The sequence below is a fragment of the Astatotilapia calliptera genome, chromosome 22 (genome assembly GCF_964374335.1).
Source record: "Astatotilapia calliptera chromosome 22, fAstCal68.1, whole genome shotgun sequence".
Classification (NCBI taxonomy): domain Eukaryota; kingdom Metazoa; phylum Chordata; class Actinopteri; order Cichliformes; family Cichlidae; genus Astatotilapia; species Astatotilapia calliptera.
Window position 1 is genome coordinate 11094533 of NC_137442.1, and position 27937 is coordinate 11122469.

The 27937-nt window shown below is 39.3% G+C and overlaps 3 protein-coding genes and 1 long non-coding RNA gene across 12 annotated transcripts in view; 3 read left to right on the plus strand and 1 right to left on the minus strand.

Annotated features, from left to right (window-relative positions):
- Nucleotides 1–614: 614 nt before the first annotated feature.
- Nucleotides 615–12336, plus strand: LOC145423522 (uncharacterized). 2 transcript variants are annotated; one of them, XR_013904576.1, is made up of 5 exons: nucleotides 625–751; nucleotides 1658–1729; nucleotides 2697–2751; nucleotides 11792–11837; nucleotides 12013–12336. It is a non-coding gene; the product is annotated as an uncharacterized LOC145423522 (long non-coding RNA). The 2 variants fall into 2 exon arrangements; XR_013904577.1 differs by lacking the exon at nucleotides 1658–1729 and having other exon boundaries at nucleotides 615–751.
- LOC113015095 (putative thiopurine S-methyltransferase) lies at nucleotides 3333–27392 on the minus strand. 7 transcript variants are annotated; one of them, XM_080296134.1, is made up of 13 exons: nucleotides 27238–27392; nucleotides 26699–26732; nucleotides 17662–17804; nucleotides 17442–17548; nucleotides 15582–15706; nucleotides 12108–12186; nucleotides 5015–5107; nucleotides 4790–4922; nucleotides 4462–4514; nucleotides 4302–4376; nucleotides 4057–4142; nucleotides 3772–3816; nucleotides 3333–3605 (listed from the first exon to the last, which is right to left on the minus strand). In XM_080296134.1, the coding sequence occupies exons 6-13, from the start codon at nucleotides 12110–12112 to the stop codon at nucleotides 3490–3492; spliced, it is 606 nt and encodes a 201-aa protein (XP_080152260.1). In that variant the 5' UTR covers nucleotides 12113–12186; nucleotides 15582–15706; nucleotides 17442–17548; nucleotides 17662–17804; nucleotides 26699–26732; nucleotides 27238–27392; the 3' UTR covers nucleotides 3333–3489. The 7 variants fall into 7 exon arrangements, with proteins under 7 accessions (XP_080152260.1, XP_080152258.1, XP_080152259.1 ...); XM_080296132.1 differs by lacking the exon at nucleotides 17442–17548 and adding an exon at nucleotides 5378–5518 and having other exon boundaries at nucleotides 27238–27323; XM_080296133.1 differs by lacking the exons at nucleotides 12108–12186; nucleotides 15582–15706; nucleotides 17442–17548 and adding an exon at nucleotides 5378–5518 and having other exon boundaries at nucleotides 27238–27343.
- On the plus strand, nucleotides 14918–24859 carry ppp1r36 (protein phosphatase 1 regulatory subunit 36). 2 transcript variants are annotated; one of them, XM_080296131.1, is made up of 11 exons: nucleotides 14918–15054; nucleotides 15241–15305; nucleotides 15404–15484; nucleotides 15613–15749; nucleotides 17297–17366; nucleotides 17466–17564; nucleotides 17711–17836; nucleotides 19695–19737; nucleotides 20349–20566; nucleotides 22515–22715; nucleotides 24361–24859. In XM_080296131.1, the coding sequence occupies exons 1-11, from the start codon at nucleotides 15025–15027 to the stop codon at nucleotides 24458–24460; spliced, it is 1170 nt and encodes a 389-aa protein (XP_080152257.1). In that variant the 5' UTR covers nucleotides 14918–15024; the 3' UTR covers nucleotides 24461–24859. The 2 variants fall into 2 exon arrangements, with proteins under 2 accessions (XP_080152257.1, XP_026012800.2); XM_026157015.2 differs by lacking the exon at nucleotides 14918–15054 and having other exon boundaries at nucleotides 15107–15305.
- Nucleotides 27312–27937, plus strand: part of sdc2 (syndecan 2) — a 41156-nt gene continuing 40530 nt past the window's right edge. The window contains exon 1 of the mRNA XM_026157023.2: nucleotides 27312–27866. Within this exon, the coding sequence (XP_026012808.1) occupies nucleotides 27807–27866 (60 nt within the window). The 5' untranslated portion in view covers nucleotides 27312–27806. The remainder of the gene's footprint in view (nucleotides 27867–27937) is intronic.

Consider the following 27937-nt stretch of genomic DNA (forward strand, 5'->3'; position numbering starts at 1 on the left):
GAAAAACTCTTTACTTTGATCTGAGAAGGAGTGGCTGCACAAACCCAAAATACCTCATCAAGGTGTTTTAATAAAAATATTTGGGATAGAGTAATGAATATGTGCTTTTTAAATTTTTATTTTTTTATTTTTTTACTCGGGGAATTTTGCACGTACAAGGAGTTGAGGCCTTTATGAAATTCTTTGCTTGGCTAGAGGCATTAAGAAATGATTAGAGGGGTTGTTGACTCCTCCTTGATGTGCGTAAAACAAGACCGTTTTCTTTTAGAGTTTCTGTCTGTCGAGAGTTTTCTGCTAATGAGAAAACCTGTCGGAAAAGTGACTCTAAAAAAAAAAAAGAAAAGAAAAGTCTTTACCTCACAATACCACATCCGAGGGTGTTTTAATAAAATTATTTGGCGCCGATTTCTGAGTACGGGCTTGAAATCCTTAAATGCTTGGATTTTAATGTTGTCTTTTCAAGGTTTGAAAAGTGCTTGAATTTCAGATGTTGTGCTTATAAGTGCTTGAAAGTGTAGCTGTATTTCATTCACCACAAATAAGTATCTGATTGAATAGTTTTCTTATCAGATATAAAAAGAAAATGAGTCGCAAAATGTAAAAGCAAAATTTCCCGGCCTGGGCTGCCTTGCGCCTCTGTTTCAACGTGTGACCCCGCCCCTCCTTCGGACAGTCGGGGATGAGTGCGCTAACATACCTGTAGGTTGCTGTTTTAATGAGTGTTTGATGGAAAAAGACAGTCGCATGATAGGTGAGTTCTAGTAAATAATTTTCCAGTAGGTGTACGTTACACATGCTACTTTTAAAAAAAAATTATGATTATTTTGCTAGCTGTCAAACTCGCTGGAGCAATGATTGAAATGCACTGAGTGTGATGCAGTATGGCAGCGCTATTATGGAATATGCTGTGAACTTAGCTAACATTACTTAGCAGTAATATGAGTTACTTTGCTCAAGTGAAAGCTTTAAACATTAGCCCGATACGTAACTAGCCAACTTAAGGCTTTCTGATTAACCCTCTGGGGTCGACGGACCCAGTCTCCATTTTAACTTGGGTCGAACATGCGGACTTCAAACTATATACCAGTTTTTAAATTGTGTTGATAGGCCACGTAAAACCGATGGGGTTTTTTTTCTGAATACAACAGTGGCGTTTACTCCGGGAAGAAACGGTAAAAACTGTGTTTTCTAAGGAGAGCGCTAGCAAACACGCTTTGCTTGTGAGTGAAAAAAAGAGAAAGAAAAAACACTCCTTCTCTATTGGTGGAAAAATGTACCATGTCGACCAATCAAAAAATGATATGGCAACATGTGGCATTTGTTTTTTTGGGAAGAGGGGGACGTTTTAGGAGTGAGAGAGAGCGAGTGAGCGAAAGAGAGAGAGAGTTATACGCGAGAGATTTGTGACGTGTTTGGAGTCTCAAGTTAGTGTGTTGTCTTGTGTAGTTAGTGTGTAGTGTAGTCGTTGTTTTGTTTTGTGTGTCAGCTCTGAATGTCACAGTTGCTGCAAAAAAGCCACCAAAGGCAGATTGCAGTGTAAACGCTGAGTGACACACCTGCAGGTTTATCCCTGTGCTGTTCTCATTTGTGTTATAGTGGACACAAACTATTTTTTGGAGTCGCATAAATAATTTGTGTGTCTTCTTCTTTGATGCAGAACACCTGATTTTCCTGTAAATGGTTTTAAATGGATATTTAAAAAACGTCTGCGCCTTGGCTGCATTTTTAGGTAAATAGTACCATATAACTTTGTTTGCAAAACTTGTGCATATTTTTTTTTAAAAATGTACAATTTCTTTTTGCATTTCAAGTTATGAAAATGATTCGTTAAACATGCTTGTGGTTTTTACAGTCAAAAATATCACTTTCTACTGTATTTAAAATTTTGTCTGAATTTAGATAAATTGTGCTGATACAGTTTGTCAAAATAAGAAAATAACACATTGGCAAGATAAACTGTTTTTAAAGGTGAAATATAGAGGCCACATCAAAAGTAGTCAAAAACGGCCAATTATACCCTGGACCCCAGAGGGTTAAAGGCTAAAAGCAAAGTTGTCACCAAGTACTGTTTATATTTGTGTGTATTGCTGCAGCTTTTTAAAGTATTAGCTTGGTGCCTTGGTCCCTCAATGGTAATATGAGGGACTGATGCATATGGTCCCCACGAATAGCCACTTGTCTCACACTTGTTCCCAAAAAAACAAATGCCACATGTTGCCACACATTTATGTGTATTTGTATATGAATATTTCATACTTTAAGCAATTTTGATAGAAAATTGCTTAATTTTAGAAATATTTTTGCTCTTTTTTGCTCTATAAAATAGTTGTTTTATTTTAGAATCATTCATCTTAGCAGTAGGATATACATGAAAAGAGAAACAAATTAAGTTTGAGTGAAAATGTACATTTTTTGCACTCACTGGTCAACTGACTCAGTGAATCAAATGACTCAAAAAATCTGATTCACTTTGGTGAGTGACTCATTAAAACTCGATTCAGTAAAAAGAATCAAATTTACCATCACTATCCCTCTGTGTATTTAAGCCCCGTGTTTTCCTTTGTCTGTGTCGTGATCTCCATAATCCCATGCTGTGTGTTTTGCCTGTCAGCCTGTTTGGTTTTTGTAGTTTTGAGTTTAGTTTTTTGGTTATGTTTGCAATAAATCTAAGTTTGAGTTCACATTTGCCTCCATAGGTCTGGACTTTGGGTCCTGCTATCCTGCCTGCACACAGCCTACACATGACAGAAAGTAAGTGAATACAGGAGATCTCTGGGGTGCAGTACTAATGTCATCTGCCAAAGAGTCATTCCCTGGTCAACCATAAGCCATGATTTAAGTATAAATCATTGACTTTTAAATAAATGACGACAGATGGGATGTACCACCGTGAGAGGGGTGCAGTGATTAGCGGAATTTAGGTGGGAAATAAATTTTTTTGGGGGACACTTCTTTGGGTGATTGGTGGAGAGGTTAAAGTAAATTTCTAGTTGAAGTATTCTTGCCATGTCACACACATTAGACACATATTTAAATTATTTTGTTTTCTAATTGGACGATAGATAAAATTAAGTCTTCACTTGTGCAGTTGAGACCGACAGAAGCCAGTTTTGACTGTTTGTCAGTGTTCCTTGCATTCTCTGTGGGCCACGACTGAATAAAAGGTTTACGCAGGGGTGACTCCCACAGTTTAGCCTTTCGACATATTCTAAATTCAGTGGATTGTTTATCATAGAATTAATATTTTCTGAATTCTATGTTTTGTTTTGAGTGCAAAAGTCATAAATAAAATTAAACAGCTACAAAACTCATTAAAAACACCAGACATCTTGTCTTATGATCGTGTTTTTTTATTATCATGTTATTTGATCCATAACAACAACAAATAAAAAGGAGAATTATAAATTCTCTTGAATTTCAGGCACTTTCACTTTCCACTTTATTTTTCCTTCCCGGGATTTTCTTCTTCTTTCTCTAAACTCTGAGCCTTTAGTTGCTCTTTGGCGTGATGAGGTGCACATTTTCAAGAAATTTATCTAGTCCCCAATTTCGTTTGTCCACGAGAGCATCCTCTGACTGCAGCAACTCTATACCACAGCTGCTCCCTGAATTTAAAGAAAGTAAAACAAAATAATACACAATTAAAAACGTTTCTAATTATCTGGAAAAAAGACCCCATATTTTGTAGTTATACACAAATCTGTCAGTTATCACTTGTATTTTGGTTAATATATAAAATGCTCAGCCATAATTATTTTTCATAGTACTCACCAAACAGACTATGCACCTGCTCATCAGGCACGAAAAAGGGAGGCCCTAAGAGATCAACAGATTTTAAAATATGGTATTTTATGTTTATTCTCTCTCTCTCTCTCTCTCTCTCTCTCTCTCTCTCTCTCTCTCTCTCTCTCTCTCTCTCTCTCTCTCTCTCTCTCTCTCTCTCTCTCTCTCTCTCTCTCTCTCTCTCTCTCTCTCTCTCTCACACACACACACACACACACACACACACACACACACACACACACACACACACACTATAGAAATGATATAGAATACCTTGATATAAATCATGATTGTACAGTAAAGTGTCCAGGAGGTATCTGCAGTCATTCGCCATCAAAGAAATAATGAGAGCTGCATACCTACAAAATAAAAGAATAGCATTGGCATGGGACATCCGTGTATGGATACATTATATAATACAGTATCAAACTGTGTAGAACATAATGTTTTGGAGTTTATTTAGTTTGAAATAAATGTCATTCTAAGGGTTTAAAATGAGGGTCTTCATCTCATCTTACTTTTCTCTGTCTCCTGGGTTGACGGCCACGAGAGAGGCCCTGTCCCAAATTGCTCCAAACTGACCCTCGATGGAACTGTGAAGTTAGAAAGGAACTCAATTTAACAGTAATTTTAATTATTTTATTTTAAAAAGCATAAAACAATATGTAGTTTACTCACTTGGAGAAGTTGTACAGGTTACACTGATACAGGGAGATGTTTTTCTCTGAGTTCTAAAAACAAAAGACAGCACGGATGAACAACTTGTGTCTGTTTTAAAGTAAGCAATATAACTTTCTTGTAGCTTGCAGCCATTCTGCCCAAAATCTCACTGAGATCAAAACGGTTTTCAGAAGAAAGAGCTGCTCACATGCACATAATAAACTCAGGCATCACCATAAAAAACTCTATTCAGCGTAAAGACACTTAATTGCTGAGAAGCAATAACACTGACTACCTCAGCTTAGATCATTTAGTGGTCGTGTTTGCACACATGAAGTTCACCAACCTTGTAAACCTTTGCTCCAGGTATAGCAGGCACAGGCTCCTCGGTGTACGTCATGTTGTTCTCCTCAAAAAACTGACGAATAGCCTTTTCAGAAATCTCCACTCCAACCACTGAATGGCCCATGTCTGCTAGCCTGAGAATCACGAAAAAACAAAAGGTTAGCAAAGATGACAACTGACACTAATACTGATCAACTTAATTTAATTTAGTAAGATGTTTTCATACCACTTCATATCTACTGCTTTCCCACACAGAGGGAAGAAGAAGCGAACTCCTGTTCGTCCATTGAGAACTTTATCAATGTTTTTCTTCAGCATTCTGTTAGAAAAACAGTATTAACAGCAAAATACACATTCCTGCTGCAATCTCATGTTGAGGTGATGTCTGGTGATGTCTGGATCAGCCGTATTGATGGTACTTGTCTTAAAAATAGATAATCTAAGCTCACTTTCTAAAGCTTTTAACAGGACACAGCTTTAGGTGGTGATGCACCTTTATAGTTGATGTAATCTTCACAAGTCTTACATGCATTTGGGCTACTTTTGCACCCTCACTCCACTGAACTACATAAAAAAGTGGGGTCATTACTTGTGCACTTCAGGCTGATGGAAGCCGATTTTGTTCTGTTGCCAGCGTTCCTCCCATTCACCGAGGGCCATGACCCGATCTGCCTGCTGTTCCAGCATGCTGGTTATGTTTGCCTGACGATCAGCGGTTAAAGGAGAGCAGCTAGACATGAGAAAAAGAATTGTTTGTGAAAAAACCCCACTTCATGTCGCTGGAGACAGGAAGAGAATGCATAATCCGCACAGGATTATGGTCTTGCACATAAAGACACCTACAGCAACGGCAAAATGTAAGCACGTGTGGTCCATGAGCTGTCACCTGCAGGGTTACAAAACCCAACCGATGGGTCATTTGAATCTTCTGGTAGAAAATCATCTGCATTAATCGTGGATCTGCACGAGCTTGTTGTCCCATTATAAACTAAACTATGGCACGATGGCTATAACCAAACAAATGGTTTGAATAACAGCGTCGTTAAAGCGTCATTCTTAAGTGGAAATGAATAATTGTGTAATAGTTTATAACAATAACAATAACAATGTCAGATCCTCGCTTGCCTTGCAATAGCGCAGCATAAAAACAACCACAGTACTCGTGAAAAGACATTAGAACCGCACATGTTTTCCGGTAAACTCAAAGCGTGTCTCTCCTGAATGAAGGCTGCTAATATTTGTTCAGCAACACAGCTGACCGGGCAAGCTCTCCGATCAATAAACGCAGCGAGGCTCTCCTGAATTCTTACCCCGAGTTCTGTCTGCAAGGCGAGGCGTTCCGTTGAGCTCTCGGTCAGCTGTCTCTCAGTGTTTATAAAGTGCGAGAAGCGGGTTTTATTTCTAGTTTTGGAGGAGCCTGATGATGCATTCATGGTACGTCAGAAAAATGTTACTCAGCATTCTGAGTAACAGTATCTGGAGTTCTTAAATCATTGCTCAAGATTAAGCAAAGGAATACAACAAAAGAAGATAATGTGAATGTTGTGTGTGTGTGATTAGAACTCTTGGCTAATTTGATGGTACCTTTTATGCAGATGTCTCTGGGTACGCAGGGTTTTTTCATAAAGGCTCGTCTCGTAAAATATTAGATTTTCAGACTACAGTAAACATTACTCTTTTTTCATATGAGAATATACATTTTACCTCCTTGTATTTTGAGATTTTATTATTCTCGTTTTTAATTAAATAACCTTGTGTTAAAATGCTATATAAACTCTATCTTCAGTTATGAGTTATATGCATACCAGAATTTGCTTTTCAAATTGCCCATGTATTCCTTTGCGATATAAATAATGCACTATTTCCATCATGGACCCCTCTGTTTCTTTCTCTTTTCTGTAAACGCTTGCTGCAATCACGATTCAAACTGTGGCAGCTGTCACTAATCCTCAGAAAGTCTCTGGACTGTTGCACAGTGATTAGTCTCGCTTGCCCAGCCTGCCTCTCTCCACGCTTGGGTTGGTACGGCTCCAGTGATACGATGTTGTCAGCAAGACAATAAGAATTCATAATAATAATAATGGATTGGATTTATATAGCGCTTTTCAAGGCACCCAAAGCGCTCTATTCACTCTCGCATTCACACACTTGTGGAGGCAGCTACAGTTGTAGCCACAGCTGCCCTGGGGTAGACTGACAGAAGCGAGGCTGCCATATCGCGCCATCGGCCCCTCTGGCCAACACCAGTAGGCGGTAGGGTAAAGTGTCTTGCCCAAGGACACAACGACCAGATCGAACCGGCGATCTTCCGGTTACAGATGCGCTTCCCAACCCCATGAGCCACGTTCGCCTGTCATAAGGAAGGACGGAAGGGAAAGGTGTTTTCCGGACGCACAGCGGCGCAAGTGTTTGAGAAATCCCGGTTTTACACTGAGGCGCTCTGGCATAGGTCTTTTTTCCGTAGTTTCTACTTCATTAAAAAAATTAAAAATACACACACTTCAAAAAAATAGGTACCCTGCTTGTGTCAAAATTTGATTGATGACCCTAGCCTTGACCTTTTGACCCTACCGGAAGTACTCCGGAAGTGACTAATCGAATCCTGATGTGTGTAATATGATCCATAAGCGCAACGAATTGCATCGGGTGATGGGAGGGGGGAAGTGTCTAATCGATTTCATATGTGTGACTAATCGTAAGGAGGGGTGGTTCCTGGGGGGGTCAGAGAGGGAGGGTTCAGGGGCATGGAGAGTTCAGGGGGGTGATGCAGCAGATTTCTGATGAGTCGGCGGAGATCGGAGCGCATGCTGTATAGAGAGACAGAATGATCGCGGCAGTTAGTTTTTCACAGACAAACTCATAGTTTGAATTCTGTCTTAAATATTATGACAATGTGATCTTGATAACTATTTTCTCAGTAAAGAGCTATTTCTTTTTCCAATAGCGGCTTTATTTTACTTTCTCATATTACAGGCGCAATAAAATAAAAACCTTTAAGATTATCCGACTAGTAACGGAATGCATTTATATAGTGGTGGGTGGAGGCAAGCTACACCAGCGCTTGTAATGAAAAGAAGAACTTTCTATCTGCTTGTATCCTACAGGCTGCCCACCTCGTATGTGTAAAAAAAAAACATAAATCAGGGTTCATACGCCTTTTTCATGGTCAAATTCAAGCACTTTTAAGCACTTTCAAGGTCCCTTTTCAAGCTTTTCCTTGTTTAAAACATATCTATCTAAAATATAACAGGACACTGGCGTAAATTCTCGACCGTCTCACACTTCTGTTTAATCAGTTTTCTGTTTAACGTTTACTCAGCTGTGTAAAAATCCCGGAGGAACCCACCCGATGGATTAATAAAGTTTTATTTAATCTAATAATCTAATAACTTTGATCTCAGCCAAACCGATTTACTCCGGAACAAATAAAACACAGAAAAAAGGCAAACAATTACATTTTTATGGTATCCGAGTGACTTATATATCATGTTTAACCTGAGTAGCGAAAGAGCAGGGGTCTGAAAACGATGAAGCCGGGAGTCCGTTGCTCTCGCCGGCTGGAGTGACCATTGAACCCCCCGGCTAGCTATCGAGCGGGTGGGTAACAGACGTCTCCGAAAACGTCGGCACACTTTTGGAAATATATGATGTCTTGATAAACCAAGCAGATTTACACAGCTACTTTCTCGCCTGAAAATGTGTTAAAAGTTTATTTTGCGACCCAGAAAGATTAATAAGACTAATTTGAAAACTTAGCAGCGGCCGCCATTGTTGGCACCTGAAATTTGGCTGGGGTATGAATTCTGGGGTATGGTGGGCCACGAAGGACACACCCGACCCATCCTTCAAATTTGGGGAAATGAAGGACACATTTGTCGGCCGCATTTGAAGGAGTCGACGAATTGGGACAGCCTTCGTCGCCTGGCTGTGACGTAATCGGCCTTCAAATGCGGCCTCCGGAGGATGCAGCCGACGTTTTGGGACACAGCTGCTGATTCAGCACAGGAGGGAGGGGGTTAGTGAGTCCTGAGTGATTCATTCGCTCTATGATTCAGCACAGGAGGGAGGGAGTGAGCAAGGGGGTGAGTCTATATACGAAATAGGTATAACGTGTGCGTAACGTAAGTACGACATGGACGCCGGGATAGATTTTATTGTCAACCAACTGCAAGGGCCTGGGAAGGATCACGGTTATTGGTCAAGTGTTTCGTGCCCACAAATTAGCATTTCGTTCGCACGTTATTCCCATTTCATGCCCGCGAAGTAGTATTTTGTGGCCACAATTTATTTATTTTTTGGACCATGTCATCAGAGGGGCTCCGTAGTTTCCCAAAAGCATGTAGGAAAATGTGTTATGGTCTGATGAAATCGAGGTTAAACTTTGTGGACATGATTCCAAAAGGCAGATTTGGCACAAAAATAACACTTTACATCACCAAAAAAAACCCCCCAAACAAACACCATACCCATGGTGAATCATGGTGGTTTTCAGTATAATGCTTAGGGGTTTCTTTTCTTTAGCTGGAAGTGAGGCTTTAGTCAAGGTAAAGTGAGTAATGAACAGTTCCAAATCCCGGTCACTTTTGGCCCCAAAGGTGCCTGCTAGAAGGTTGAAGATGAAGAAGAATTTCACAACATTAACTTCAAGCATGCATCCAAATCAACAAAAGAATTGCTTCACTGGAAGGAAATTAAACTTTTGCAATTCCCCAGGCAGAGCCCAGACCTCACAATCTGACAAAATTGGAACACATTTGCAAGGAAGAGCGGGCAAATATTGCAGAGTCACAATACGCCATGCTGATAGACTTCTACCAAAGAAGTCTGAATGCTCTGAATTTGTTTAAGGGTGTACTTTTTTTTGTTTTGAAATAATTTATTGTGTCATCTTATATTTGACCTCTTGGTCAGATGTCTCTTGAAAAAGACAGTTTTACTATTAGTGGCATTTTTTTTTTTTTTTATAAATGAAGGATATATAAAAATTCATTTGACCAAAAACTACCTTGATATTTATTTTATTATTATTTATTATATTTATTCATCATTCATGAGCGACATGTTCGACAGATTTAGGACTAAGAACTCATTTACAGTTTTGATAGTACAATCATTTTTTATTTATTTGCTTAGTTTTTGGCAGATGACCACTTTTTGGCACAAAACTGTGTACTCTACATACAGCTTTTTGGCTAACTGTGACTGCTCTGGCTTTAGCTGATTACTTACCAGTAGGATCAAATAGTCTTTGGTCGGGCTTTTTAACCTTGCATGCATTGTAAATACTCTCTAAAGGCACATGTGTATATGTAATCCTGTGCGGATCATCCATTCTCATCTCGTATCCAGCTACATGAACGCTTTTCACAAACAATTCTTTTTCTCTTTGTCTAAGTGCTCTTTTTTTATTTATTTAACCTTTATTTAACCAGGAATGTCCCGTTGAGATCAAAGACCTCTTTTTCAAGGGAGTCCTGGCCAAGAGGCAGCACATTTCAAGACAAATACATACGAACAAACAAAGTTAAAATTACACAAAACAATTACACATTATTGAGGCAGCCTGTAGGCCTTTGAGTTTAGTTTTAAAAACATTTAAAGACAACAATTCAGTTAGTTTCCAGTCTTTCTGTAACATGTTCCATGAAAAAGGCGCAGAGTGGACAAAGGCTTTCTTACCCAGCTCTGTGCGGACAAGGGGAACAGACAACAGCAGCTGATCATTTGAGCGCAAGGAGTAAGAACCACTATTTGTCCTTGTGACCAAAGTACAAATATAAGGAGGCAGCAATCCAAGCATAGCTTTGTAAATAAAAGTGTACCAATGCCCCTGTCTTCTAATGGCCAAAGAAGGCCATTTTACTCTTAAGTACAAATCACAGTGATGGGTCAGGTATTTACAATTGGTAATAAACCTCAAGGAAGCATGATACATCGTGTCCAATATTAGAAGACATGAAGAAGAAGCGTTCATATACAGAATGTCACCATAATCTAACACAGATAAAAAGGTTGCAGTGACAAGACGTTTTTTTACTGCAAAAGAAAAGCACTGTTTATTACGGAAGAAAAAACGAAGTTTAAGTCTCAGTTTCTTTACTAGTCTCTCTATATGTGGTTTAAAGGTGAAGGAGTCATCAATCCAGACACCAAGGTATTTATATTCATGAACTATCTCTATGACATTTCCTTCAAGGGTGGACACCACTGGAATAGGCTCCGGGACCTTCTTTGACTTGGAAAACAACATTAGCTTAGTCTTGTCAGCATTGAGAACTAATTTTAGCTGAATAAGTGAATGCTGGAAAGCAACAAAGGCTTTCTGTAAAGTTTCAATGGCCTGAGCAAGAGATGATCCATAACAGTAAATAACTGTGTCGTCAGAAATTTCCTGCTCTTCTTTATCCACTTGTGGTGGGAGTAAGGCAAACAGAACCAGCATGCTTGGCAAGCAGGCAGATCGGGTCATGGCCCTCAGTGAATGGGAAGAATACTGGCAACGGAACGAAATTGTTTTCCATCAGCCCCAAGTGCACAAGTAAAGACCCCACTTTTATCTACCTCAGTGGCGTAAGAAAGTAAAAACTGTGTCCCGAAATACTTTCAGAAAACTAGTCCAAACAAGTTGGACCCCAACCCAGCAGAGATTAAGGCCTCATTTTAAACTGATGCTGATGCTCCCAACAATCAGAAAAGGAAGGCAAGCTTATTGATACAGTTTGAGGTCAGCTGGAGCTATTTGGTTCAATTTTGGTTTTTGGAAAAAGGCAGGAATAAAGGAGCAGGCTTGGAGAAAAGTGAGTGAATATTGAAGGACCTGCTGGCAGGTTATGGAAATGTGTTACTGTAGCTTGATTCCAACGATCTGCAGTCTTCCCATTGGCTGCAAATATTTGTGTTTAAACAAGTAATGTGAGGTGAAACCTTATGCTTTGCTTTGCATTTGGTGTGAAAGTTCCATTAGGGAGGTTTAAAGTTATTTTTGAATCTGTTCATCTCTTAGGTCCTCCTTTTTTTTGTACCTGATGAGCAGTTACACAGTCTGTTTGGTGAGTACTATGAAAAATAATTATGGCTGAGCAGTTTTGCACACAATCATACAACCACTGCCTAGAAATTAACCAAAATACAAAATAGATATGTGCAGAATTTGTTAAATTTATGGGTCTTTTTTCCAGAAATTTCCTGATTTTTTTTTTTTTTTTTTTTTTTTTTAAATTTCAGGAAGCAGCTGTGACATAGAGTTGCTGCAGTCAATGGATGCCATGACAGACCTACAGCGACAGTGGTGGCTGGATAAATGTACTCAAAATGCGTACCTCATCACTCCGAAGAGCAGCTAAAGACTAGGATCCCAGTTTAAAGACCTTAAGAAAGCCGATCCTGGTGAAGGAAATCCTAGGGAGAAAAGTAAAGTGCTAAATGAGTTTTTTTCAGTTCCTGAAAGCTTTTAAAAACAATACTTTTAAAATAGAACAAAATGTTTATAACGCCTCAGTTGTTATACACTTTAAATGTTAATAAATTACTTATAAAACATTTACAAAATGTGTGAGGGTTTTTTTTTACGAGTTTGATAGCTGTTTTTGTTGTATTTTTTTATTAATTGCATTCTTTTAGGACATACTAAAAATAAAACCATATATAGAATGTAGGGGCCTGTAATGTTATGACAACCAATCAAGTGGTTTTAGAATACAGTTATACAGATCTGGTGTATTGCCCCAAGTCAAAAGCTTAAATCCCAAGAGTCCTGTTGGATTTATAAGTAGTGCTAATTCCGACCAGTCCACATCTACAGCATCTGACGCTTTCGAATTTAATTGTGAGCCAATGGCCAGTTTTCAGGAGTCAACAATATAAATGATACTGGACTCTTTCCTGGCTCTGTCCATGTGCATTAATCTAATAACCTGGTGCAACTGTGATTCATCCTTTTTAATATAACTGATTTGAAAAGAAAAGGTGAGTGAAGAAGAAACTCTCCGTGCATTGTGAGTGGTCCCCAGCAGCTTAAGTCTATTGCAGTGAAACGAACGGAGGGTTCAAGCTCACCTGATCCAGCTCTTCTACAAGCTGGGAAAAAAAAAAGGGACGTTTTTAACTCGTTAAAAGTAAAGAGGGTGAGTGTCCCAAATCCAAACTGGGAGTTAGTTCCACAGAGGAGGGGCCTTCTTCTATGGAACCATAAAAAAAGAAGAAAGACATTTGCTTTTTGTTATGCACTGTATGATTAATACTTCCAGATTTGTAAGCAAAGGTGTTCTTGGAAATAATGTCCCCATCTGATAAGAAAATATTTACCCTCAAACCGCAGCTGGTTTTTGGCTACACAGCGTCACTGTTTTGGTGTTATTTGCCTCACTGGTTTGTTTTATGAATCATTGGTACACCACAACATAAAGAAGGATGTGAATGTGGGACTAATAAAGGGTAACTTACATTGTGAAACTTTTCCATATGTTTTGGGTGAAATTATTGCTTCTAGCCATGATATCAATATATTTCCAAGTTTATTTACATCACTAAAAAAGAAAAATCTGATTATTTACCTTAAAAAGCTTCTCATTTTATGCAAGTCATTTGGCAAGTTTCAGACATCACAGTTTGGTTTCTCACGTGACAAAAGAGAAATTCTTTGTTTCAAGAAGTTGGACCAGTTATCAAAGGCATGTGAGCTAGAAGCTTTGACTATCTTTTCTTGCAGTGGATTTGCACAGTAGAAGATGCAGATTACTGCATCTGCAGTAATCTAACCTAATCAGCTCTGACTAACTACTGATTCTTTTGTGTGTGATCACTCACCCTTAGATAGCTGCAGCTAGGTCTGGTTTTGTAACATCATGTGTTCTCAGCCCTGTCTCCAGATATGAATGTTAAAGTTTCTCGCTAAAGTTCTCATTATATCATTGGTCTTAGTTCAAACTGCCTTTTGTATGCAAGGAGGGGTCATAGGAATGACTGTAGCCATGTCGGTATGCTTTGCCCCACCTGGAGCCTCATTTATCAGACGGACTACTGATGAATTTTGATAGCATACACGAGAAGTAGACAACTTTGCATGAACTTTCCTAACAAAGTGATAGGAATTATCAGCTAAAGATATGAGAAAATGCTCGCCAGTCATGTCATATCATAAAGAAAAAACCACAAGTAATAACCGCTGCTGTTCGTGCTTTGCTGAAAGGCATTAAACACTTTCTCAGACCTGAAATGACCTTTTTTATTCATATACAAAAATTGTTTTTTGGGTTTTTACCCCCTCTCAGTACAATGGTTTTTCTCAGTAAACCCTTATTTAACCTGATACTATACTATATGAGGTGAAATAGCAAAACACGTGCAATCAGAATATGCATAAGCAAAATTTACTTAATGCTAAATTCTGTAAAGCAACCAGAAACAAAACATTAGGAGAGATTTTAATCTTACATTCAAGTAGCTGTGATACATACATCAGTGGATGACCCAACAAAAAGCAAGACTGGGGTTGGACTTCTTGGACACTCCAAAGAGTGATTCAAGCTTATGAGATTCGAGTGCTCAGGAAAGCAGATACTGGGTAAACACACAAGCGCTTAGCCAGAAAAAAGAATTAAAATAGAAAATGGATATTCCAGAATGATTACAAAACACTCCGCATATCCTTCTCTCTCTCTCTCTCTTTTTTTTTTTAACTTTTTGCACTATATACTATAGTACACACATTAATGCTTGACTTTTGAAAGATGTCAAAAAATGTACTGACTCTTTAGACCCCTGCAGTATATCTAAACACAACAGCAACTTGTATGTTCATTTTAAATATGTTTTGACTCCTTTTTTAATTGCAATAAACTGTGACTATCGGGGATTTAATGGGGGTAACGGGGTTTATTTTACGGGCCAAATAACGTTGTAGTAACATAAATCCTAACAGCATCATCGGGGAGAAAAAGTGATGTGTAAAACACTATGAACACCATTAGCACAAGGATATAATCTACTGATGGCCTTATGGGGTTATGTTGTACGATTAAAATGCTTCTGCACGCGTATTAATCCAAGTTTGTTTGTTTTTGTGCTTTTACAGCACTCCGGTCAGCTAATTGAAATCCGCATCTGAAGGCTCTGACTGCCTCTGACCAGCTTTTTCGCCATTGGCTGTTGCCTGGATACCGTGGCTAACATTAGCAAACAACAAACAGGAAGGAGCATAACGGAGTGAAAGCTTTCTGGGAAATTTGTGTTATAAAAATGACAAAATATTTAAAGGATTCCAAAAATGTAAGTTACGACAAATAAATGGGAGAATTCTTAAACTTTTGGACATTTTTGTAACAAAAAAGTGTGGGGGGGATATCAAATGTTATTTTTCTGCCGGTAAATATTACCGCGCGGTGTCTGGGCTGCTCCCTTTTCGTCGTTAACCTTGAAATGCCAGACTCGAAACTCGCCGTGTGTACTTTTCAGGTGAACATTTCCCCTTTAGGCCGCTGGGTTTGGAATGATAAATCTAAAAAGCTGGAGTTTATCAGGTGAGGAAAGCAAGGCAATAAGCCACTAGTATACATCACCTGCGAGCAGGAGAAACTGTTAAATATCACAATGGTAAGCTTTTCTCTTCCGTTTCTAGTTCTTACCCAAGAGAAGAGAATGTTTTGACGGCGAGTCTAACCAATAACAACATTAAAGAGCTTCAGGAGCGAGCAGAGTGGTATGTGTGGGTCAAACAGTACCTTAAACTTGAAAATAAAAAGACTCTTCATTTGTTTATTTATTTTTAAGTAATTCGTGATGTTTAGGGAACTAACCTGCACATGTTCATCTCTGCTGTGTCCTCAGGTTGGCTGACATATTTACAATGAACCACAGAGGGCGCCAAAGGATTAGGAGCAGACTGAGCCCTGCTCATTTCAATGCGTACAGGTCCTCAGTGCTGAAGAGACAAGCGGACCGGGTCACCATTGAGGATGTTAAACGCAAGTCCCACTATGATGCTGAACTAACAACACTTATATTGTGTGATTTGAGGGTCATTATACAATTGGAGGACAATTAAGGGTTCAAAACTTACATTAAAAAAAAGACTTTTACAAATATTTTTGTGTTATGTATTTAAGAAAAACAAATAATAAACCGTTTGTGAAGCTAAGGAATCAGAGCTACCCTTTTTCTGAGATATTTTAGTTGCTGTGTGCTAATGCTTGACACAACCCTTAAGCTGCAGGAAAAAAATCCATCAGAGAAATTGCTACAATATTAGGAGTGGCAAAATTTACAGTTTGGTATATCCTGAGAAAGAACAAAAGCACTGGTGAACTGGTGCAACGCAAAAAGAGCTGGACGTCCACAGAAGACAACAGTGGTGGATGATCACAGAATTATTTCCATGGTGATGAGAAACCCCTTCACAACAGCCAACCAAGTGAACAACACTCTGTAGGAGGTAGGCGTATCAATATCCAAGTTTACCATAAAGAGAAGACTGCATGAAAGTAGATACAGAGGGTTCACTGCAAAGTGCAAACCACTCATAAGCCTCAAGAATAGAAAGGCTAGATTGCACTTTGCTAAAAACCATTTAAAACCACCAGCAAAGTTCTGGAAAAACATTCTTTAGACAGATGAAACCAAGATCAACCTCTACCAGAATGATGGCAAGAAAAAAGTATGGAGCAGGCGCGAAACAGCTCATGGTCTAAAGTCTATCACATTATCTGTAAAACATGGCGAAGGCAGTGTGATGGCTTGGGCGTGCGTGGCTACCCGTGGCACCGGGACACTAGTGTTTGTTGATGATGTGACACAGGACAGAAGCAGCTGAATGAATTTTGAGGTGTTTAGAGACATTGTCTGCTCAAATCCAAATAAATTGAGAAATTGATAGGGTGGCATTTCATAATACAGATGGACAATGGCCCAAAACATACAACCAAAGCAACCCAGGAGTTTATTAAAGCAAAGAAGTGGAATATTCTTGAATGGCCAGTTCAATCACCTGATCTTAACCCGACTAAGCATGCATTTCACTTGTTGAAGACTAATCTTTGAACTGAAAGGCCCACAAACAAACAGCAACTGAAAGCTGCTGCAGTAAAGGCCCAAAAATGAGGAAACCCAGCATCTGGTGATGTCCATGAGTTCGGATTTTCAACCAAGTATTAGAAATGAACATTTTATTTTGAGTTATTTCATTTGTCAAATTACTTTTGAGACCCTGAAATGAAGAGATTGTGTTAAAATGCTTTAGTTTCTCTAGTTTCTCACAATTCTATGTAATCTAAAAGTCTGCACTTCAACTGAATCTGAGTTGTTTCATTTAACCAGAATTGTTAACCAAAAAAAATTGTCTCTGTCCAAATATTTATTGGCCTAACTGTATGTGCACATTTTTCTACCAATTGCTTTTAAACTCAGACCAGACTTCACATAAAATGTCAAACAATGACTCATTTAGTTAGATGTTGATATTTTTACATCTACTGACATTAGATGGCTGTTTGTGATTACACTTTCTGTGTTGTAGAGGTGGCTGTCGGTTTGCTACAGGAGAATTATTTGCTTCCCGTTCCTCTCCGCTTTCTGGAGTTATTGAAGTAATGAATTACATAATATGACCTTATCCATTCATAACTTTTTTTTCTAGGTATCATATAAAAAAGATCTCATACTTCTGTGCCCTTGTCTTGATGCAGGAGTGACGAGCTCGATGAAGTCCTCATTACACTTCTTCTTTACCTGTCTTGCTTTTTCATACATAAGACCCTGAAGAATAAATCTGTGCATACAGCAGTGTAAGTAGAGTACAAGCTGGTAAATTCTACCTTTGTTTGAATCCTGTTGTATTTTACTTACATGCATCTGTGTTTAATTCCATTTCGTGTCTCTTACCGCTCTCTTTTTTTCCTCTTCGGCTCCTTAATGCCATTAATGGTGATAGCCTGTCAGAGCACCAGATGATGGTGGAGGCTTGGGCTAAAAAGGAGATGGCTCAAAAGAAGTTGGCTGTCTGCTACTTCCGCCTGATGATGGATCTGAAAAGAGAACATCATTGCCCATATCACAAGTGAGCAAACTCACTGAACAGCTGGTAGGCAGAGAATGTCCCCTTTTCTCTGTAATATTTTCACTCCGATGTTGTATACTTGTTATGTATACAGATGTATTACTTATGATACTTGAACAAAAATACTTACTGAGTAGCAATAGTGAGACTTTCTTAAAGAGGTCTAAGGAAGCCACTGAATATTATTTAGCTGAGATTATATTTACATCACTAAGTGCAGCATTTAAAAATGTTTTTATTTTTTGCTTTCCATTTTTCTTGTTGTTTGTTATCAGCAGTGTGGCTGATCAAGATTCCTGAAGCCTCAGTAATGAAAAAGAAATTGTAGCCTCTTTTAATTCTAAGGGCTTAGATGTCAGATTATATACGTTATTATGTAAATTCAATCTCAGGTTTATAACAACATGTGTCATTATTTATTTTACATAAACTAAACCCAAAATGCAGAAGCAATGTGTAAAAAATGAAGTACAACATTAGTGCTTCCAAAGGAATTAAGAGGGTAAGTAGCAGTCAAGTGCTGCTAATCGCTTGATTACTTGACCATCAGCAAGTGTGACCACCTTGTTAAAAGCCCACATTTTGGCAGTTTGCTAATCTGTAGTAACACAATGCCAGTGATGAAAGACATCAGTCATGATCTTAGAGGAAAAGAGTTAAGCCATTTCCAAACCATTTAATGTACATCATTCTACAATGAGAAAGATTATTCACAAGGAGATAACATCCAAGACAGCTGCCAATCTTTCCATTTTTGGATGTTTCAGAAAATTCACCTCAAGCGCAGACTGTGCAATTCTCAGAGGAACTGTCAGAAACCCAAGAGCTACATATTAGACCAGGGGTGGTCAACTCCAGGGCTCGAGGGCTGTTGTCCTGCAGGTTTTAGATGTTACCCTGGGTCAACACAGGTCAATCACATGATCAGGAGAACTTCAGGACATGTTGAGGAAGTCATTTAGCCATTTGAATTTTCCATTGTACATATATTGTGCTTGGAAGACACAGGAGTAAAGAGTCTTTAACCCTCGTGCTACCCTAGGGAAAAACGGGACCATTTATGGTACTTTTGGATTTTCGATTTTAAATATATCAGTCATTTTAAAGACCAGTTGCATGATACTTGCCCAGGATGTGAATTTTAGGATTATTTTTAAAATTCAATGATCCCCTCTATGGTGTGGTGTATAGTAAAGGAGATTCACATATTTACCCCCTCCCTTTGCCCTTGTACCATTTTGGGTCCCATTGACTCCCATTATAATCACATATTTTCGATATACTGTAATCCTGACATGTGATACAATACAGAAAAAGTGAGACACTTTATAAAACATAAATAAAATCAGAATGTAATGAATCTCGTCAATTTTTATTTACATTTTACACACCGTCTCGCTTTTTGGAATTGGGTTCGGGAGGAAGGAGTTGAAAAATATGAACTCTGGTTTTACTTTGCTCAGAGAGCCCATATCCACATGCTTTCTTCCTTTAATTGGATTCAGGTAATAGGTATATTTTAAAGAACGCTAACACCTTGATGCTAGATTTTTTTTATGTATTCTTTCTGAAGATTTTAAAGGTTTCTTTGGATTTCTTTTCCAGTTTTTATGCTTACATTTTATCACAGATTGGCATGGTGTTGAATACTGTTCTTTGTGGTCATGTCTTTAAAAGGGTTTAATCAGCAAAATGGTACCTGCTGTTTAAGTACAGCAAATAATAGTTTTTTAAATGTGGCCAGACAGCTCACAAATCCTAAACCAAAAAGTTAGGCTCTATGCTGAAATCATTATGTCATTCATAGTCAGTCAATACCAGTGTGTTGTTAATACAAATATCCTGTGTTTATTTCTAGGAGGCAGATATCGTCAAATAGAAGAGAGTGGCTTCTTCATGCGGTAAGGTGCAATCATGACAATGTGCTGCACATGTTTCTCACATTCAAAGCTTACGGATCACCCAGATTGATATATTTTTAATGAGTGTTAGGAACTTCCCTATGTCAGTTGTCTAACTTGTTGAAATCTGATGAATTTGGCTGGATGTTCTTGAAAGATTCAAAACTGTATTGTCACACCTGTAGACAAAAATGGGTCCTTCAGCTGGTCAGGGTCGAGGCCAGTTCACCATCTGTGATTGCAGGCAGCGGGGAGCAGAGCAGAACCACACTGAGTGGTGTTTTAGCTGGTGTCCTTAATGAATTAGTTACTGGTAGGGGATGTTGATTCAACACAGGTGCTTTGCTTTGACAGGTCCTCACTGGTATTTAGCCAGGTGGCTTGACAAGGAGAGCAATGCCACGCTAACAGCAGCAGCCTATTGACTGCTCAGTGTGTGACCTTTTGAACAGAAATAGCTATTGTGACCTTTTCAAAAACACAGATGACTAAGGTGCCACCTGGGGCTTTGCTCTGCGAGTAGGGATACTAAATGTTTGTTCTGTGAATACATGGACAAAATGTACGAATGTCCGCTTGATAAAGAACTGATTCGGTCTCCCTTTTTCTAGTGCTTGTACAGCTTCTTCTGCTACGTGGCCTGGGTGACGTTTGGCAGGAGGGACCTGAAGGACATCCAAGAGGAGGTTGGACGTCTTTTGTACTCTGACTCGTTCAACATGGCAGTGAAGAATATGACTGACGGCGACTCGGGAACTACCAGTAATGGTTCAGTGGAGACAGGAGCAGCTCACTCCAAGATGAGACATAATAGTCCACTAAAACAAAGGTATATAAATGTGAAGTAAAGGTTGTTTTGAGGTGTTACTACAGACTCCTCTGCATATTTTTATTTAACAGGTATTTAAAATGCCTTTGAGTAGACAAAAGTGTGGTAAAGTTATGCTCCTGATCACAGTCCTACTACTGTGACGTTACCATTCCATATTTATTGTTTTCACCCACATGCCAGTCAGAAAAGGTTATAAAGCAGCACATGCAATGGCCTTGGTGGATAATTACAGCATTGCTGAGGTTTTCCCATTGATGCCGGCATTTTTACAAGCAATTCTTTAAATATTTACAAATGGTGAAAAGCAATCATGACTAGAGGGTAAGGTGGAAAGAAATTGTAGGTAAAAGGAGATCGTTATTCTGCTTTAGCTTGTTCCTAAATTCACTCTTTTAAAGTTTATTCCAGTGGATGCTTAGAAACAGACCAAACATCCAGGTTACCATTTCTGTTCATCTACATTGCAGAAAAGAAATTGGTGTATTCACTCAGACCACCTGAGTGAACAGGGATGAATTAGAAATGGAAGGATATCAAAAATTCCCAGACACACTCCTAAACCTTGTGGAAAGCATTCCCAGAGATTTGAAGCTGTCATAGCTGCAAAGGGTCGACCTCATATTAAACCCTATGAGTTAAGAATGAGACGTCACTCAAGTTCATGTGTGTGAAGCAGATGAGAGAATACTTTTGGCAATATAGTGCATCCCATGAAATCAGTTTCCAGATTTGCTATTTGGAAATTAGCGCCTAAACACTTATTGATTTTTAGTTTAACCATTAGTATGTGTAACCAGTCTTAACCTGGATCACCACATTACACTGCAAACAAGCTAATAGCTCGGACAATAAATTTGAGTTTGATGGATGCCATGTATGACGTCTAACTGAAAAATGATTGATGTAGACAGATTCACGGCTTTGTCCAATAGGAGGGGACCATCTGACAGCCTGCTTTGTGTAGCTCAGTTCTGTTGGACATGAAATGGGTAGTTTTGTAAGCTGTCAGAGGGCTGGAGCTCTTTCCTGCTGTCAGGTTGAAAGCAAACAATCAAAAGCCAGGCTTGAAGCTTGCTCTCCTCCTGAGGGTGGATGTACACAATTTGAAATGCCTTCATCACCCACAGAAAATGCTCTAAAACATCTGTTAGGCCAGCGGTCTCCAACCTTTTTTGCGCCACGGACCGGTTTATGCCCGACAATATTTTCACGGACCGGCCTTTAAGGTGTTGCGGATAAATACAACAAAATAAAACTAGTACCGGTACCAAAAAAAAGAAAATTTATTCATAACACACGTGAAAAGACCCAGGAAAACCGAGTAAACGATAAAAACGATAACAAAATAACGCTGAAAACCGATAAAAACCCTGAAAACCATACATTTCACACCTGAGCCTCAACTCTCGCGGCCCGGTACCAAACGACTCACGGACCGGTACCGGTCCGAGGCCCGGGGGTTGGAGACCGCTGTGTTAGGCTATGTATTTGTTGTATTTTTTTTTTCTTTAGTATCAGCATCTGGATCTGGAAAGTCTTACTACCATAACAGCTTTTCTGATTAACCACGTCAGGATATGTATTTAAGTTTCCACCATAAAGATCATAGGTATGACAAATTAGTACGAAATGTGTCTTTTTCCATAATTTACACAGCTGTTGTGTAAATTATGTTGCTTGGATGAGCTTTCATTTAGACAAATATTCATTATGGCTTTAGTGTTGTAAAATATGTAAACAGCTCCAGAGTTTGCCTTTCTGCTGTAAGCTGTGTAAAATGTATTTGAGAGAAATGTGTCCACACTGCTGTATGACACACACAATCCTTCTCCTTAAATATACCCTTTTTACACTTGCATATTTCCCTTGGGGGTTTAAATATAGAATGTTTATTTATTCATTTATTTAAAATGCTCACCTGTTCTGTGATTTGGCTTTTTATCAGCACATCCCAAAGGCACCCACTCCTCAGCAGCATAGTAAATCAGCGATCCCCTCTGATGGTGTCTCTGCTGCCCTCGCCCAAAGAACAGTCACCCCATCTGTTCCTGGGCAGCCGAGCCAGGAATCAGATCCCTCTGAAGGCCGAGTACTGTGACACCAAAGCCCTCATGGAGCAGCTCGACCAGCAGCTGGCCTCTGTCAGGTGATACAGAACTTCATGTCCTTTGTGTTTTACTATGATGAGGGGCAAGATGGGTTGGTTTGACTACAGGCGTATCACAAACAATGGTCAAGGCTGTGTGACAGAACATGAATGAGGCTTATGGCAAGCTTGTTAAAAGTCACCCAGAAGACAAAGAGACGAGTGCTTCTGTCAGTGTTTCTTAAGTTTAACCTCTGTTTTGATCCAGCTTATCTGATACCTACTTCTCCTCCTTACCTATTAGCAGGAGCTTACCTACTGCAAAAAAAAACTGCCTTTGGTTGTATAAATAGTAGGGAGATGATGACTGTGTTCTGCATTTTGAGTCTGATCTGGTTAAATTAAGTGTACTTAGTTAAAAATTAAGTACACTCCGTGACTCAGTAACTTTTAACAGTAACAAAAAGCAATAACTTATAATTTAAATTTTACCATTCTTTCACATCACTGTTGAGGAATTCTGGCCCATTCTTCTTCTTTCTTGTTTATGCACTGCTCTCTAATGGCCCTGGCACAGCAGGTTCAGGTCTTGACTTTTAATAGGCCATTGCAACGCCTTCATTATTGTCTTTTTCAGCCGTCTTGTTGTAGATTATTGCTTGAGATTATTGTCCTGTTGCATGACCCAGTTTCAGTCAGACAGCTGTCGGCCTCACATTTGACTCCAGAATACTTTGGCATACAGAGGGGTTCACGGTTGACTCAATGACTGGATGGTGTCCAGGTCCTGGCCACCCTCCAGGATGGGTGCAAAACAAGTCCAGATCAACAACCCTCCACCACTGTGCTTGACAGTTGGTGTGAAGTGCTTGTGCTGATATGCTTTCATCAAATGTGGTGCAACTGACTATGGCCACACATCTCCACTTTGGTCTTGTCTGTCCAAAGGATATTGTTCCAGAACTCCAATGGTTTGAGCAGGACAACCTAAGCTTTGCTGCTGTTCCTTTTAGAGAAAATTGTTGTTTTTTTCCTAGCAACCTTTCCAAACAAGCAAACAATTGCACAGTTATGATCTTTAACATTTAACATGCCAACAGAGGTATGTAGAGTCTGAGATGTAGCTCTTGTTTCTCTGAGCATTACAGTCTGACCTTGGCGTAAAGTTGCTGGGATGTAGTGAGTAATCTTTCTCACTGTATAATGATGGACTCCAGATTGTTTGGACAATGAGCTTAGAAAAAAAGTGGTTTATCTAAGATTATTGCTGATGCCTTCCTCCTAAGGATTGTCTTAAACTAACAAAACGTCTGCTTTTACAGAGGGTCGCACTTGATCAGTTAATCAAGTCTATTAGATTAGCACCACCTGGCTGCTTCTGACCCTCGTAATTCTAATGTAAGCAGTGAGGATGTTCTTAGTTTTTCATAGGGCTGCTTACAGTCCTGTGAAGACTTTCTTTTTTCGACTGTAACTGACTGACTGAAATGCAGGATGAAAATATTTTTTAAAAATGTAAAAAGGAAACCTGTAATCTTTAGGGCCATCTAATTACGTTTTGTATTTGATCTAAAATGTGGAATAATTCATAGATTTTAATTATACAAATGATGTTCCTTTTTTGTTATAAGTTATAGATAATATTTCCTCCAAGATATCACTATTGTTTTTATTTTTTTTTTTAATCTTTCTTTCATTTAATCAGGTTTGGGATTCTTGGGAAGCCCTTGGATCGATTCAGCCACAGTACGCTGATACCCTATGGACAACAGAAACATTTCATGAGGATAAGGACAAGGAAGTAGACAGTGATGGTAATAACAGTGCAGATCATTCTGGAATCTGTGCTCAAGGTACCGAGTTGTCCTTCGTAGGACACAAGTGGCGGCCTTTTCAGACATGGAAGCGCCATCCACATAAAGATTAAAAACTGCACACTGTAAACGTTGCATATTGAATGACTTGCATGTGAATGTGTGTACTCTCAGTGGCCTAACATCTATTTGCACATCACACAGGTAAAGAAAAGGCAAAGAATGAGGTAGAAGCTGAGATTTCAGTCTTTCATGTGTGGCTCATTTTCAAAAATCATATTCCTGGACTGTTATCATACATGCTATTTGTTGGGATATGCCTCTGAATATAAATCTGTTTAGTGCTTCCAGCTGGTGGTGCTGTTGAATAAAATATAATGAAATCCATAACACTTTTGAAGGTCTCCTTTCTATAGAATATGAAATATATTCAGTTCACATAGAAAAATAAAGCAAGTCGACCTCAGCGTGTTCATAATTCAAACTGGGCGATATGTAAAATTATGCATGCTCCACACCAAGATTTTTTTATTTATTTTAGGTCTTTGAAGGCTTTCCTTCAGTTGACTTTGTCATTTATGGGTCCTTGTGCTGTTGGAAACAAGACTCACAATCATGTGAACTAGTGCCACACACACACACTCACACACCACCCTAGCCAGGCTTGGAAGCAGAAGGGGCTTTGCCTTTGCCCTAATTGGCTGTGTAATCTGGGACACCAGGAGTAGACTTAAGCCCTGTGAGGATAGGAAAGAGAGCCTGGGAAGCATTAGGACGGGGGATGGGTCGCAGGATATAGTTTTAATTTCAAAAATTTTGAAGTGTATTTGATTTCTGCCCAAGTGCCTTTGACACAATTCAGTTTTCTTGCTTGTTTTTATTCAGGTCACAGAGGATGAATGATCTGAAGACAGGCACAGGGAAAACTGTAAAGGTCACATGCTACTCTTGTTCTTCTTTGGCTACCGTCTTTCCCCCCTGATGATTAATATCACTTTCCCTCTCTGTCTCCTCCCTTGTTCCTTTTGCCTTCCTCCTCCTCTAGATCGGTGTGGCTAATAACAGGCAAACTGACAGATACTTGACAGGGTGAAACCTGTCTTGTCTGTTAATGCTTCTTGCTCACTGGCCTGGATTAATAATCAGAGGTGTTAAACTGGCTCGGGAGTACTGACAACAACTTAAGTTAAACTAAAAAGGCTGTTCATCAAAATGTAATCTGAGGAATATTTTTACTTACTTTGTGTGTAAAATTTGCTGTTTAATGACAGTCAAACTATTTGGAGATAAAACAAGTAAAGGTTTTTCATTAACATTTCTGATATAAAGAATTAAATCCCAGTATGCTTCATGATGCTTTTCTCTTTAGAAAAGCATAATAAAGCCTAATTTAGTTCATGTAAACCATCACATGACCATTCCTAGAATTTAATTGTGCCCCTGAAACCTAAAGCCAATTTTCCAAAACACAAGGAAAAAAAGAATAATTAATCTACTGACTGTACACTCTCAACTCAGCACAGGGTAGTGAAATTAATTTTAATTCCATGCAAACAGCTGGAAATAGTTTGGTTTTAAATGACACTTCCTTCCACAAAATATTCTGGTGAATTATTTATGTTAGTGAGCAATTTGGAGGAAATGGTGCTTATGTTACTGCAAAAGTACAAAACCATCTTCTTTCTACCTTGATTTTCCTTCAGCAACTTCTCCCAACCCCTCAAAAAAAGAAGGGGTGATTGCTTGCAACTTTCTTTCATGCACCAACAAGCAGAGTGCCACTTGTGTCAGGTGGAAAGTGGAACAGCGTGTTGAAGCTCTCCATCTCAAAGGCTTCTTTTTGATATGCTCCAGCTCTGATTTTTACCACCCTTTGTACAAAAGTGTCTGCCACTGATTGAAATGTAATTAAAACATACCACATTTGTCTAATAGCCTTTCAATAACGCTCAGGGAATCTTTCAAAGAAAGGTTTCCTTGGAATTTAGTTTTGTGCCCGTGCTTTGTGCCTCAAATGGCATTTTATTTCAGTATTTTATTTTGTTTTAATAAGATTAGATGAGGGAGGAAAAAGCACTTAGTCTTGTGAATCTGAAGATGTCAGGATGTGTGTGTGTTGCCTCAGAGGCATGAGCTGATGATTTGCAAACATGAAGAATTCACTAGAAAAAACACAACCAGTGATGGTGCAATACTCTACCAAGAACTACCTAACACTTAAAGACTTACCAGAACCAGGAACCACTCGACATACTTAATAAATCTGCGAACAAAGAAGAAAAAAGGTGCAATGAAGGTGAAAGCAAACGTAGTTTTTCTGAATCAGAAGTTAAATGTTCAGCCTTGGTTTTCATCACAAACTGCAGAACTGCAGATTTAAGCCTCTAGAGAAAGTTGTCAACTTATACCAACAGGGGGAGACTTTGCCCATAGCATTATTTCCACCCATATTGTGAGCGTGTTTCTAACGGGGTGCTTTGCGCTTTATTCACATAAAGCCTGTTTACTGATACAAAAATACAGCTGCAGAAGCTAATCAAACGCGTTGGTAGAAATGCTGCACGACAAACTCGAGGCTTGATTGTAAATTGGCGCAGTTGCTGAATTAAACTGTGTAATCCTCATTACGGTGCAATTAAGGATTGTTACGCAGACAAGGAGATAAATGGCTCATTTAGCCGAGCCTTTTTATCCTCGTGCAGAATTGTTATCCGACCTCCCGGGTTGAAATAATAGACAATAGTAAACTAATTAAAATAAAGACTTACTGTACACCAATAAAACTACACGAGCGATTTGTTGTGAGTGTCGTTACTGCCTTGTTTTTGGTCGCTCGCTCGCAAGTTCTCTCTGCGTCTCGCGGTGACTCGGTCGAAAGGAGCGCACGCACTCACCGGAGCGCCGGTAGCGACGTGCTCGCGCTTCTACACTTTGCCCCTTTCTTATTTTGAGCGAGCGCTCGCGCGGAGGGAGAGAGAGAGCGAGCGAGGTGTCTCGTGCAGATTCCATTGACACACACCGGAGCGCGGAGGACCTCGCTGTTAAACCGTGCGCATTTGTACGGTTACATACATTTAGTCAGATTTTACACAGCAGAAAAAAGAGAGAAAGAAAAAAAAGAAGTGCCCGGGGTGAGGGGAGGAGGAATAATCAAAACGCAACACGTATCCGGTGGGATCCCACTCCTGAGAGAGAGAGAGAGAGAGAGAGAGAGAGAGAGAGAGAGAGAAGCGGCAGGAGTTGGGTGCAAGGAAAACGAGAGGGAGAAAGAAGAAGAGTGGGGAAACATTTGACATTTCGTTTGCCACAACGCGTTTTTAACTCTCACAGAGGAATTATGAGGAACGTTTGGATAATTTTCACCCTCGGGCTGGTTGTTTTCCTCGCCGGGGAAACGGTAAGTTTTTTGGGGGGGGGTTTGGAAAGCAAACTTAAACTACTGAGCATTGAGTTGGGCTGTGAAGGGGG

Bases quoted from the DNA above. Each gene is read 5' to 3' on its own strand.
- LOC113015095 (XM_080296132.1), bottom strand. The intron at 5,108-5,377 runs GTAATGACCCCA...TTTTTCTAACAG, and splicing joins CATCAGCCTGAAGTGCACAA to AATGCTGAAGAAAAACATTG. The intron at 4,377-4,461 runs GTGAGTAAACTA...CTAACTTCACAG, and splicing joins AACCTGTACAACTTCTCCAA to TTCCATCGAGGGTCAGTTTG.
- ppp1r36 (XM_026157015.2), top strand. From the start codon at position 15,205: ATGCCAGACTCGAAACTCGCCGTGTGTACTTTTCAGGTGAACATTTCC. The intron at 15,306-15,403 runs GTGAGGAAAGCA...TTCCGTTTCTAG, and splicing joins AAAAAGCTGGAGTTTATCAG to TTCTTACCCAAGAGAAGAGA. The intron at 19,738-20,348 runs GTAAGGTGCAAT...CCCTTTTTCTAG, and splicing joins GAGAGTGGCTTCTTCATGCG to TGCTTGTACAGCTTCTTCTG.